At 38.8% G+C, this 13,877-nt stretch overlaps 1 protein-coding gene and 1 pseudogene across 1 annotated transcript; one reads left to right on the forward strand and one right to left on the reverse strand.

The window, feature by feature from the left end:
• Nucleotides 1-250: 250 nt before the first annotated feature.
• Nucleotides 251-7,923, forward strand: LOC139624760 (uncharacterized; annotated as a pseudogene).
• A 4,388-nt stretch (nt 7,924-12,311) lies between these two features.
• On the reverse strand, nt 12,312-13,854 carry LOC139623773 (progonadoliberin-1-like). The gene is made up of 2 exons (XM_071482272.1): nt 13,216-13,854; nt 12,312-13,078 (listed from the first exon to the last, which is right to left on the reverse strand). Exons 1-2 carry the CDS (start codon nt 13,540-13,542, stop codon nt 13,028-13,030), a joined length of 378 nt encoding a protein of 125 aa, XP_071338373.1. The 5' UTR covers nt 13,543-13,854; the 3' UTR covers nt 12,312-13,027.
• Nucleotides 13,855-13,877: the final 23 nt, after the last annotated feature.

Consider the following 13,877-nt stretch of genomic DNA (forward strand, 5'->3'; position numbering starts at 1 on the left):
AGGAACAGTGTATGGGAAATGGAGGAATGGAAAGAAAGGATGAGAAGTCAAAGAAAGGAAGACAAAGGAGATGGAGAGTGGAAAGAGAAATTGTCGAGAAAGTATAACAACAATGTAAAGGTAACATAAAAAAGATGAAGAATAGAAAACTCAAAATTGTGAAGAGGAAATGCTGAAAGTAAATGGAAGGAGATGAAAGGTGGGTGGGAGAGGGAGGGAAAGTGAAAAGGTAGATTAGGAGGAAGGATAAGATGAGAGAGACAGAAGAGTGGAAAGATACAGGAAAGATAATGAAGGTAGATCAAGGAGAGGAAAGGTGGATTGGAGCAGGAAGAAGAGGAAAGACAGAAAAATTATGGAGAGTAAGAAGAAGGAAAGGAAAACTAGTGAGGTAAATCACTGCATCTGTTGCGTGAAACAAAATTAAAGAGAGGAAGCATGGAACAAAGAGGAAGAAGTAAAAAGAAGAGAAAAGAATATGAAGAATTGGAAAGGCGACAATACAAAGGGAAAAGGTTGGAAGTAAATGGCAGGAGATGAAAGGTAGGAGGGAGAGGGAGGAGAGGAAGGAGAAAAGGTAGAGTAGTAGGAGAGGTAAGATAAGAGAGAAAGGATGGTGAGAAAGAGGAAGCAAGATGAAGGGAAGGAAAGGTGGTGAGGTAAATCACTGAATCTGCCCCATGAAAAAAGATGAAAGAGAGGAAGTTTGGAAGGAAGAGGAAGAAGATGAAAAAAAAGAGCAAAGGAGTCAAATTTAAAGGAAAGAAAACAAAGATGGATAGGAACCAGTCATGATGGACAAAAAGGGTGAAAATGTAAAGAAAAAACAGGAAGAGAAAAGAGGGAATGATGGATGGGAAATGGAGGAATGTGAAGACAGGATGAGCTGTCAAAAGATGGAAGACAAAGGAGAGGGAGGGTCGGAGGGAAAGAGAAAGTGTTGAGAAAATATGACATGAATGGAAAGGAAACGTAAAAAAGATGAAGATTTGGAAAAGCGAAAATGTGAAGGGAAAAAGTTGGAAGTAAATGGAAGGAGATGAAAGGTAGGTGGGAGAGGAAAGGAGAGGAAAGATAAAAGGTAGAGTAGCAGGAAAGGTAAGATAAGAAATACAGGAGAGAGAAAAGATACAAGAAGGACAATGAAGGAGGATCAAGTAGAATTAGGGTGGTAGGAAAGGTAAGATGAGAGAGACGGGAGAGTGGAAAGATACAGGAAGGACAAAGTAGGAAGACCAAGGAGAGGAAGGGCAGATTGGAGAAAGAAGAAGAGCAAAGACAGGCAGAAAGGATGAGAGATATAGGAAGCAAGATAAGGAAAGGAAAGATTTTGAGGTAAATCACTGAATCTGCCCCATGAAAAAAGATGAAAGAACGTGGAAGGAAGAGAAGAAGATAGAAAGAAGAAAGATGTCAAAAGTTAAAGGAAGGAAAAAAGATGGAAAGGAATGAGCCATGAAGGACAAAAAGAGTGAAAATGTGGTGGATGGGAAATGGAGGAATGTGAAGAAAGGATGAGAAGTCAAAGGACGGAGGACAAAGGAGACGGAGGGTGGAAAGAGAAACTGTTGAGAAAGTATAACAACAATGGAAAGGAAACATAAAAAAGAATTGAAAAGGTGAAAATATAAAGGGAAAATGTTGGAAGTAAATGGACATGAAAGGTAGGTGGGAGAGGGAGGGAAAGAGAAAAGATGGATTAAGAGGAAAGGTAAGATGACAGAGACAAGAGAGTAGAAAGATACAGGAAGGACAATGAAGGAACAGGATAGTGAAAAGATAGCATAGTAGGAAAGGTAGGAAAAGAGAGACAGGAGAATGGAAAGATACAGGAAAGACAATGAAAGAAGATCAAGGAGAGGAAGGGTGGATTGGAGCAGGAAGAAGAGGAAAGACGGAGTAATTATGGAGAGAAAGAGGAAGGAAGTTGAAGGAAAGAAAACCTTGTGAGGTAAATCACTGCATCTGTTGCATGGAAAAGATGAAAGACAGGAAGCGTGGAGGAAAAAGGGGGAAGAAGATAAAAGAAGAAAAGAGAAGATGAAGAATTGGAAAGGTGAAAATACCAAGGGAAAAGGTTGGAAGTAAATGGTGGGAGATGAAAGGTAGGATTGAGATGGAGGGAGAGGAAAGAGAAAAGGTAGAGTAGTAGGAGAGGTAAGAAAAGCTGTACAGGAGAGTGGAAAGATACAAGAAGGACAATACAGGAAGATCAAGGAGATGGGTGGATTAGAGAGGGAAGAAGAGGAAAGACAGGCAGAAAGGATGAGAGATAGAGGAAGCAACATAAGGAAAGGAAAGATTTTGTGGTAAATCACTGAATCTGCCCCGAGAAAAAAATGGAAGAGCGTAGATGAAAGAAGAAGAAGATAGAAAAAAAGTTAAAACTTAAAGGAAGCAAAAAAGATGGAAAGCAATCTGCCATGAAGGACAAAAAGGGTGAAAATGCAAAAAAAGCAGGAAGAGAAAAGAAAGAATGGTGTATGGGAAATAGAGAAATGTGAAGAAAGGATGAGAAGTCAAAGGAAAGATAAAATGAAAAAAATGAAGAATAGGAAAGGCGAAAATTTACAGGGAAAAAGTTGGAGGTGGTGGTAGGAAAAGTAAGAAAAGAGAGACCGGAGAGTGTAAAGATACAGGAAGGACAATGAAGGAAGATAAAGGAGAGGAAGGGTGGGTTGGAGAAAGAAGATGAGGAAAGACAGGCAGGAAGGATAGAGAGATAGAAGAAGCAAGATGAAAAAACAGAAAGATTGTGAGGTAAATCACTAAATCTGCCCCATGAAAAAAGATGAAAGAGCGTGGAAGGTAGAGGAAGATGATAAAAAAGAAGTCCTGAGTTAATGTAAAAAGAAAATGTAAAAAAAAAAAACACAGGAAGAGAAAAGAAAGAATAGTTGATGGGAAATGGAGGAATGTGAAGACAGGATAGGAAATTAAAGGAAGGAAGACAAAGGAGATGGAGGGTGGAAAGAGAAAGTGTTGAGAAAATAGAACAACAATGCGAAGATAAAAATGAAAAACATGAAGAATAGGAAAGGTGAAAATTTACAGGGAAAAAGTTGGAAGTAAATGGAGATGAAAGGTAGGTGGGAGAGAGAGGGAAAGAGAAAAGATGGATTAAAAGGAAAGGTAGGAAAAGAGAGACAGGAGAATGGAAAGATACAGGAAAGACAATGAAAGAAGATCAAGGAGGGGAAGGGTGGATTGGAGCAGGAAGAAGAGGAAAGACAGAGAAAAAGGATGGAGAGTTAGAGGAAGCAAGATGAAAGGAAGGAAAGGTTGTGAGGTAAATGACTGAATCTGTAGGAAGAGGAAGCTGATAAAAGAAGAGAAAAGAGGATGAAGAATTTGAAAGGCGAAAATACAAAGGGAAAAAATTGGAAGTAAATGGAAAGTGATGAAAGATAGGGGAAGAGAGAAAAGGTAGAGTAGGAGAGGTAAGATGAGAGATACAGGAGAGTGGAAAGATACAGGAAGGACAAATAAGGAAGATCAAGGAAATGAAGGGTGGATTGGAGCAGGAGGAAGAGGAAAGACAGAGAAATTATGGAGAGTAAGAGGAAGCAAGATGAAGGAAAGGAAAACTTGTGAGGTAAATCACTGCATCTGTTGCATGAAAAAATATGAAAGAGAGGAAGCCTGGAGGGAAGAGAAAGAAGATAAAAGAAGAGAAAAGAAAATGATGAATTGGAACGGGGAAAATGCAAAGGGAAAAATTTAGTAGGAGAGGTAAGATAAGATATACAGGAAGGACATTGAAGGAAGATCAACGAGTGGAAAGTTGGATTAAAGAAGGAAGAAGAGGAAAAACAGGGAGAAAGGATGGAGAGATAGAGGAAGCAAGATGAAGGAAAGGAAAGGTTGTGAGGTAAATGTAAAAAAACACAGGAAGAGAAAAGAAGGAATGGTGGATGGGAAATGGAGGAATGTAAAGGAAGGCTGAGAAGTCAAAGGACGGTTGAAAAGGAGAGGGAGAGTGGAAAAAGAAATTTTTGAGAAAGTATAACATCAATGGAAAAGTAACATAAATAAGATGAAGAATTGGAAAGGTGAAAATGTGAAGGGAAAATGTTGGAAGTAAATGGAAGGAGATGAAAGGCAGGTGGGAGAGGGAGGGAGAAGAAAGACAATAGGTAGAATAGTAGGAAAAGTAAGATCAGAAATACAGGAGAGTGGAAAGATTAGGACAATGAAGGAAGATCAAGGAGAGGAAAGATGGTAGGAAAGGCAAGATGAGAGATGATGAGAGACAGAAGAGTGGAAAGATACAGGAACGACAATGAAGGGAGATCAAGGAGAAAGAAGAAGAGGACAGACAGGGAGAAAGGATGAGAGATAGAGGAAGCAAGATGAAAGAAAGGAAAGATTGTGATGTAAATCACTGAATCTGCCCCATGAAAAAAAAAAGAAAGAGTGTGGAAGGAGGAGGAAGATGATAAAAAAGAAGGATGTCAAAACTTAAAGGAAGGAAAAAAGATGGAAAGGAATGAGCTTTGAAGGACAAAAAAAGTCAAAATGTAAAAAAACAGTAAGAGAAAAGAAGACACAAGTCAAAGGAAGGAAGACAAAGGAGAGGGAGGGTAGAACAAGAAATTGTTGAGAAAGTATAACACCAATGAAAAGGCGACGTAAACAAGATGAAGAATTGGAAAGGCGAAAATGTTAAGGGAAAATGTTGGAAGTAAATGGAAGGAGATGAAAGGTAGGTGGGAGAGGGAGGGAAAGAGAAAAGATGGATTAGGAGGAAAGGTAAGATGACAGAGAGAGGAGAGTGCAAAGATACAGGAAGGACAATGAAGGAACAGGATTGTGAAAAGGTAGCATAGTCGGAAAGGTAGGAAAAGAGAGACAGGAGAATGGAAAGACACAGGGAGGGCAATGAAAGGAAGATAAAGGAGAGGAAGGGTGGATCTGAGCAGGAAGAAGAGGAAAGACAGAGAAATTATGGAGACAAAGAGGAATGAAGTTGAAGGAAAGGAAAACTTGTGAGGTAAATCACTGTATCTGTTGCATGAAAAAAGATGAAAGAGAGGAAGCGTAGAGGAAAAAGGGGGAAGAAGATAAAAGAATAAAAAAGAAGATGAAGAATTGGAAAGGTGAAAATACCAAGGGAAAAAGTTGTTGGGATGTAAATGGTGGGAGATGAAAGGTAGGATTGAAATGGAGGGAGAGGAAAGAGAAAAGGTCGAGTAGTAGGCGAGGTAAGAAAAGATGTACAGGAGAGTGGAAAGATACAAGAAGGACAAATAAGGAATATCAAGGAGAGGAAGGGTGGATTGGAGCAGGAAGAAGAGGAAAGATGGAGAAATTATGGAGAGTAAGAGGAAGTAAGAGAAAAGGTAGTGTAGTAGGAAAAGTAAGAAAAGAGAGGTGAGAGAGTGGAAAGATACAGGGAGGACAATGAAGAAAGATCAAGGAGATGTGTGGATTAGAGAAAGAAGAAGAGGAAAGACAGAGAAAAAGGATGGAGAGTTAGAGGAAGCAAGATGAAAGGAAGGAAAGGTTGTGAGGTAAATGACTGAATCTGTAGGAAGAGGAAGCTGATAAAAGAAGAGAAAAGAGGATGAAGAATTTGAAAGGCGAAAATACAAAGGGAAAAAATTGGAAGTAAATGGAAAGTGATGAAAGATAGGGGAAGAGAGAAAAGGTAGAGTAGGAGAGGTAAGATAAGAGATACAGGAGAGTGGAAAGATACAGGAAGGACAAATAAGGAAGATCAAGGAAATGAAGGGTGGATTGGAGCAGGAGGAAGAGGAAAGACAGAGAAATTATGGAGAGTAAGAGGAAGCAAGATGAAGGAAAGGAAAACTTGTGAGGTAAATCACTGCATCTGTTGCATGAAAAAATATGAAAGAGAGGAAGTGTGGAGGGAAGAACAAAGTAGGAAGACGAAGGAGAGGAAGGGCAGATTGGAGAAAGAAGAAGAGCAAAGACAGGCAGAAAGGATGGAGAGACTGAGGAAGCAAGATGAAAGAACAGAAAGATTGTGAGGTAAATCACTGAATCTGCCCCATGAAAAAAAATGAAAGAGCGTGGAAGGGAGGAGAAGAAGATAGAAAGAAGAGAGATGTCAAAAGTTAAAGGAAGGAAAAAAGATGGAAAGGAATGAGCCATGAAGGACAAAAAGAGTGAAAATGTGGTGGATGGGAAATGGAGGAATGTGAAGAAAGGATGAGAAGTCAAAGGAAGGAAGACAAAGGAAACGGAGGGTGGAAAGAGAAACTGTTGAGAAAGTATAACAACAATCGAAAGGCAATATAAAAAAGATGAAGAATAGAAAAGGTGAAAATTTAAAGGGAAAAAGTTGGAAGTAAATGGAGATGAAAGGTAGGTGGAAGAGGGAGGGAAAGAGAAAAGGTGGATTAGGAGGAAAGGTAAGATGTCAGAAACAGGACAGTAGAAAGATACAGGAAGGACAAATAAGGAAGATCAAGGAGAGGAAGGGTGGATTGGAGCAGGAAGAAGAGGAAAGATGGAGAAATGATGGAGAGTAAGAGGAAGTAAGAGAAAAGGTAGTGTAGTAGGAAAAGTAAGAAAAGAGAGACGTAAGAGTGGAAAGATACAGGGAGGACAATGAAGAAAGATCAAGGAGATGTGTGGATTAGAGAAGGAAGAAGAGGAAAGACAGAGAAAAAGGATGGAGAGTTAGAGGAAGGAAAGGTTGTGAGGTAAATGACTGAATCTGTAGGAAGAGGAAGCTGATAAAAGAAGAGAAAAGAGGATGAAGAATTTGAAAGGCGAAAATACAAAGGGAAAAAATTGGAAGTAAATGGAAAGTGATGAAAGATAGGGGAAGAGAGAAAAGGTAGAGTAGGAGAGGTAAGATAAGAGATACAGGAGAGTGGAAAGATACAGGAAGGACAAATAAGGAAGATCAAGGAAATGAAGGGTGGATTAGAGAAGGAAGAAGAGGAAAGTATAACAACAATGTAAAGGTAACATAAACGAGATGAATCACTGAATCTGCCACATGAAAAAAGATGAGAGAGAGAGGAAGTTTGGAAGGAAGGAAGAGGAAGAAGATAGAAAAAAGAGCAAAAAAGTCAAATTTAAAGGAAAGAAAACATAGATGGGGGGAATCAGCCATGAAGGACAAAAGGGGTGAAAATGTTAGAAAACAGGAAGAGAAAAGAAGGAATGGTGGATGGGAAATGGAGGAATGTGAAGGAAGGCTGAGAAGTCAAAGGAAGGAAGACAAAAGAGAGGGAGGGTGGAAAAAGACATTTTTGAGAAAGTGTAACATCAATGGAAAAGTAACATAAAAAAGATGAAGAAAAGGTGAAAGTGTGAAGGGAAAATGTTGGAAGTAAATGGAAGGAGATGAACGGTAGGTGGGAGAGGGAGGGAAAGAGAAAAGGTAGATTAGGAGGAAAGGTAAGATGACAGAGACAGGAGAGTAGAAAGATACAGGAAGGACAATGAAGGAAGATCAAGGAGAGGAAAGGTGGATTGGAGCAGGAAGAAGAGGAAAGACGGAGAAATTATGGAGAGAAAGAGGAAGCAAGATGAAGGAATAAAGATGAAAGAGAGGAAGTGTGGAGGAAAGAGGAAGAAGATAAAAGAAGAGAAAAGAAAATGAAGAACTGGAAAGGCGACAATACAAAGGGAAAAAGTTGGAAGTAAATGTCAGGAGATGAAAGGTAGGAGGGAGAGGGAGGGAGAGGGAGGTAGAGGAACGAGAAAAGGTAGAGAAGTGGGAGAGGTAAGAAAAGATATACAGGAGAGTGGTAAGATACAAGAAGGAGAATAAAGGAAGATTGAGGAGATGAAGAGTGGATTAAAGAAGGAAGAAGAGGAAAGACAGAGAGAAAGGTTGGACGGATAGAGGAAGTAAGATGAAGGAAAGGAAGGGTTGTGAGGTAAATCACTGAATCTGCCCCATGAAAATAGTTGAAAGAGAGGAAGCTTGGAAGGAAGAGGGGAAAAAAAAGAAGTCAAAATGAAAAGGAAGGAAAAAGCATGGAAAGGAATCTGGCATGAAGGACAAAAAGGGTGAAAATGTGAAAAAATAGGAAGAGAAAAGAAGGAATGGTGGATGGGAAATGGAGGAATGTGAAGACAGGATGAGCTGTCAAAAGATGGAAGATAAAGGAGAGGGAGGGTAGGAGGGAAAGAGAAAATGTTGAGAAAATATAACATCAATGGAAAGGAAATGTAAAAAAGATGAAGATTTGGAAAAGCGAAAATGTGAAGCGAAAAAGTTGGAAGTAAATGGAAGGAGATGAAAGGTAGGTGAGAGAGGAAAGGAGAGGAAAGATAAAAGGTAGAGTAGCAGGAAAGGTAAGATAAGAAATACAGGAGAGAGAAAAGATACAAGAAGGACAATGAGAGAGGATCAGGTAGAATTAGGGTGGTAGGAAAGGTAAGATGAGAGAGACGGGAGAGTGGAAAGATACAGGAAGGACAAAGTAGGAAGACGAAGGAGAGGAAGGGCAGATTGGAGAAAGAAGAAGAGCAAAGACAGGCAGAAAGGATAGAGAGACTGAGGAAGCAAGATGAAAGAACAGAAAGATTGTGAGGTAAATCACTGAATCTGCCCCATGAAAAAAAATGAAAGAGCGTGGAAGGGAGGAGAAGAAGATAGAAAGAAGAGAGATGTCAAAAGTTAAAGGAAGGAAAAAAGATGGAAAGGAATGAGCCATGAAGGACAAAAAGAGTGAAAATGTGGTGGATGGGAAATGGAGGAATGTGAAGAAAGGATGAGAAGTCAAAGGACGGAGGACAAAGGAGACGGAGGGTGGAAAGAGAAACTGTTGAGAAAGTAAAACAACAATGGAAAGGAAACATAAAAAAGAATTGCAAAGGAGAAAATATAAAGGGAAAAAGTTGGAGGTGGTGGCAGGAAAGGTAAGAAAAGAGAGACAGGAGTGGAAAGATACAGGAAGGACAATGAAGGAGGTGGGTTGAAGAAAGAAGATGAGGAAAGACAGGCAGAAAGGATAGAGAGATAGAAGAAGCAAGATGAAAGAACAGAGAGATTGTGAAGAAAAAAAAAATCACTGAATTTGCCCCACGAAAAAAGATGAAAGAGCATGGAAGGTAGAGGAAGAAGATAAAAAAGAAGTCCTGAGTTAATGTAAAAAGAAAATGTAAAAAAAAAAAACACAGGAAGAGAAAAGAAAGAATAGTTGATGGGAAATGGAGGAATGTGAAGAGAGGATAGGAAGTTAAAGGAAGGAAGACAAAGGAGATGGAGGCCAAATGAAAATTGCTGAGAAATTATAACACAGATGGAAAGATAATGTAAACAATATGAAGAATAGGAAAGGCGAAAATCTAAAGAGAAAAATTGGAAGTAAATCAGAGGAGACGAAATGGTGGGTGGGTGAGGGAGGGCAAGAGAAAAGGTAGAGTAGTAGGAAAGGTAAGATAAGAGGTACAAGAAAGAAATTTAATGGAAGATTAAGGAGACGAATGGTGGATTGGAGAAAAAAGAATAGGAAAGAAAGAGAGAATAGGATGGAGGATAGAGTGTAAGAGGAAGCAAGATGAAGGAATGGAAAAGTTGTGAGGTAAATCACTGAATCTGCTGCATGAAAAAAGATGAAAGAGTGGAAGCGAGGATGGAAGGGGAAGAAGATGAAAGAGAAAAGCAGTGAAAAATTAAAGGAAGGAAAACTAAAATGAATGGGAATCGGCCATGAGGGACAAAATGGGTAAAAATGTAAAAAAAAAAATAGGAAGAGAAAGGAAGGATGGGAGGGATGTGAAGAAAAGATGAGAAGTAAAAGGAAGGAAGATAAAGAGATTGAAGGTGGTAAAGGAAATTATAACAACAGAAGAGGGAAGATGGAAAGGAATGAAGACAGAAGGAAAGGAAGGGTAGATAAAAGGGGGGGCTATGAAAGATAAAAGAAGAAGAAAGATATAGAGAGTGACCAGCCTCTGCACGGACATGACTTAACCAACAGAACACAAAATTTGGTGCACTTTTTTTTTTGTCTATTTGTTCAGGCAATTGCAATATGTCAGGTTTTCACCTCACAAAATGCACATACATGGCACATAGTACGGTTCGCCACAAACTTCAGCCATTACCATGTACAGCATTTATGCATTTCCAAATATGTGTACACATCTAAAAATCTATGCACACATTTACACTTGCAAACCTGAATAAAGATTTGGATATATTGTTTCACATATTTACAAATCTGATTATGCACACATGGATTCTTCACACACGTTTGGACAGATAGATGGTCAAGGAAGGGAGGTGAAAGTGAATGGGTGATTTAGGGAGATAAAAAAAATAGATGGGTAAAGGAAGGAGAGAAACATTCAAGGCGCAAGCAAGGGAGATGCAGACTAAGTGAGGTTATATTAAGGACAACGAAGGAGAGGAAGTGTCGGTAGGTAAAGTAGGGAGAAAAAAGAAAGGGTAGGAAAAAGAAAAAGAATTTCCTACTTTGCCGTTGGAGCCAGTCAGTTGCCTTTTCTGAGGCCTGTCAGAGAGTGTGGACATCCATCTGTGTAGTTGACCCATATGGATGTGGCCTGCATTTCCGGCAAAATCACTGCACTCCAGAAATGTACATTAAGAGTTAAACAAAAAAAAAATCAATCACACAGATACACCCAATACACTTCATACTTTTACATGTGCTGTCAAATATAACTGATGCTGAATTTTCAAAGAGTCTGGCTTCAAGTCTATCACAAGAAATCCTGTCACACTGAAATATAAAACTGTGTTAAAATTGACATTTAGTCTCCTTTCAGTTTTTCACGAAAGCACAAGAATTTATTTTAAATTGTTATGGTCCCTAAGCCTACGTTGTTTTAGCTTGTGTGTTTCTTCAATAAAACAAACATTGTATTGTCATGTACTAGTGACATCTGTTTCAATCGCTTCACTGGTGGAAGTCTACAGATCCTTCACTTAATTACAAATACCAACAATGCAATGCAAAAAATACTTTTACTTTACAAGTAAACATCATCTAGCAATTAGAAAGAATTGTATTACCAGCAAAATGGGGGCAAGTTAAAGTATGAAAATTAAAAGTACTTACTATGCCAGCAGAAAGGTCCCTATTAACACATTAACACATTATTAGATTATTATTACTGATGCATTAACATGTAACATTGAAGCACTTTGTTTTTGCTTGAATACTTCAAACCTGTTCTTTTCAGTGTTGACAAAGTCTGGTTAAATCTAAGTAAATTACAGTTAAAAATTGTGTACAGTTCATACAGAAAATAACACATCTGTTATCTGTTCAGCAAATAAGAATTGCATTTGAATTTGTTGTCAAGCCAAATATTTATTTATTTCTCAGTGTGTTTTTCAGTTTAAGTTCGTACTTACTGAAACATTACCTAATCATGTCTGGAAATTGACATGGTTTCTAGAAAAAGAAAAGATTTTTTCACTTGGCAAGATAAAATGTAAAGAAATGAAGGAAGTAGTTTGTTCGTTTAGATAAGTGTTGAGCTGAACAATGTGTTTTGTCATGAAGTTTTCCTTGGTCAAATGAGAAACTCTTACCTTGCATCTTCTGTGTCAGCTCTCCACGCCAGCTGAACAAAGAAACAGGTGACTGGACAGTAGCAGGATGTAAATTTCCACTCAAGCTGAGTGCTTCTGAGTGCAGACTGCAGTAAAGAGAGTGCTCTGTGTATCAGCAGTTAGTTCTAGAATGAAGACATCATAGTTGATCAAAGGAGCTCATTATAATATTATGGAACTTTGGAACAACACACACACACACACACACAAACACTCTCACAGAGAGAGAGAGAGAGAGCGAGAGAGAGAGAGAGAGAGAGAGAGAGAGAGATCTTGCTATAGTTGTGAGGACACTCATTGACATAATAGATTCCCTATCCCATTACTATAACCTTAACCATCACAAATGGATGTTTGACCTTTACAAAACTGGTATTTGTACCGTTTTGTTATTTTACAGGTTTTTCTGCTGCTGGGTTTAAAGGAGAACTAATAACCTGTCATTTCTTAGTTTCCAAAGTGTATATACAGTAACAACATTTAAGAAAATTAACAGAAGAGACCATGCAGAGTAAATTACTCGAAGTTGACAGACCAAACTAACGCTGTCACACTAAAGAACCAAGGAACTCAAATGCACTAAAATACTAATCACTAGCAGTTATACTAACAAAACCATGTGGTATGTAAGGGCATCATATAATATCCTTAATTAAAGTATGTTGGGTCCTCTGCAAGTCATCATTTTGCCCTTACAAAGCTCATGTTGTTACCAGTGTGTCCAGTGTATGAGTCTCTGTGTGTGTCATTATGGTGTGTAAATATGGTCCTGGAGACAACCACTGCAGCAGGAACTACAGCAGAGGTGGTTTAGAGTACTTTGGCAGGTGTTTATATGTCTGTGGGTATATTTTGTCACCATGATAGTGTCACAACTGGGTAAGATACCATCACCACAATTAACAGGTGTGTAGTTGACATCAAAATGAAGGCCTAGTTCAAAGATGGGTGTGGTCCAACCCATAATAATGTTGTAATAACTACTGAGTACCCATGTAATAATGTAGTAATGACTATTGAGTACTTATGATTGGAATATCAGCATGTTGATGAGCATTGCGACTTGTGTGATCCCATCATCAGATGGTCTCCAGTTTTTGTCAGCATACATCATCACCTGAAGCCACTGCATTATGTTTGTCTTTGACATTTCAGACACTGCAGAATTGATCCCTAGTCAAACTGAACGAAAAACAAATCAGGTTTTCCATTCTACATCAAAGACAATGAAAAGGACTTTTAAATGCTCTGTGTATATTTTCTTGTTCAAATCTGCTGTGTTTGGCTGTGTGCCGTCAGAAACTCTGAAGCTGCCAGGGGCATAAATCAAAATCGAAACACTGAGGTGAATCTTTATTTGAGGAAATACAAGTAAGTTGTTGTTGCATAAAAAAAAAAATACAGAAAACCTTTAGTAGAGTAAAAGTGTCTGTCGCTTGTATTACTGTTTTGCAATAACCACAACAATTTTGTTTTGCCAATATAATCATTTATTGTAGAATCAAGTAATCAACATTTTTTATATGTTCTGTGTCCATTTTCCCTGTCAGTGACACTGCCCTGAAAGAGAACAAGAGATCAAATCTGTGAGAATGAGGTTAAAACTTTATCAGAACCATGAGGTTAAAACTCTCGACAGTATTGATAGATGCATAAAGAGAAAACCCAAACACAGAACACAAACGAAGAAAACTTACAAGGAGTCCTTTCATTCTGTAAATTCTGGCAAAAGGTGATTCCTCTGCACAACCCATTATGCTGCAAGGTGTGTCCACATGTGGGACCCCCTCAACTATCTGTTGAAGACAAAACATCACAATTAATATGTACAGGATAAAAGAGGAACATCCAATGTTTAAAGAGCCATGAGACTGATAAATGCTTACATCGGCCAGTGTGTCTGAAAGACTGTCCAGTTCCCTCTTCCCTCCTGGGCTCAGTCCATATGACCAGTGCTGACAGCAGTGCTGTGACACCAGTGTACCCGCAAGCAACAGCCACAGTGCCAAGGTTTTCACACCCATCCTGAGGAAAAAAACAACATTATTTTGCAGATATGCATGCCAATAATCTTCTTTAGTTTAACCCGAGAGTCTCTTGGTTCTAAGCCCATCACTGATTTTTGTACCTTCTGTGCAGGAAGCAGGCAACGTCTGATTTGTTTGTCTTCAGTCCTTTGTGAGCACTGCAAACTATTTTCCAAGCTTTATATAACCCTGTGATGCTTCCATTTCTCTTAACACTTCACTACAGGGGGTCACAAAGTGGGATTAAGCTACACTTACTGGCAACCTGCAGAGCTGTTTAAAAGCTTACACTTGGTGTGTGAGAAGAAGTCACATGGGGCGAACTATCAACC

The sequence above is a fragment of the Trachinotus anak genome, unplaced genomic scaffold (genome assembly GCF_046630095.1).
Source record: "Trachinotus anak isolate AG129_WGS33_773 ecotype Australia unplaced genomic scaffold, CSIRO_AGI_Tana_v1 ptg000008l, whole genome shotgun sequence".
NCBI classification, from domain to species: domain Eukaryota; kingdom Metazoa; phylum Chordata; class Actinopteri; order Carangiformes; family Carangidae; genus Trachinotus; species Trachinotus anak.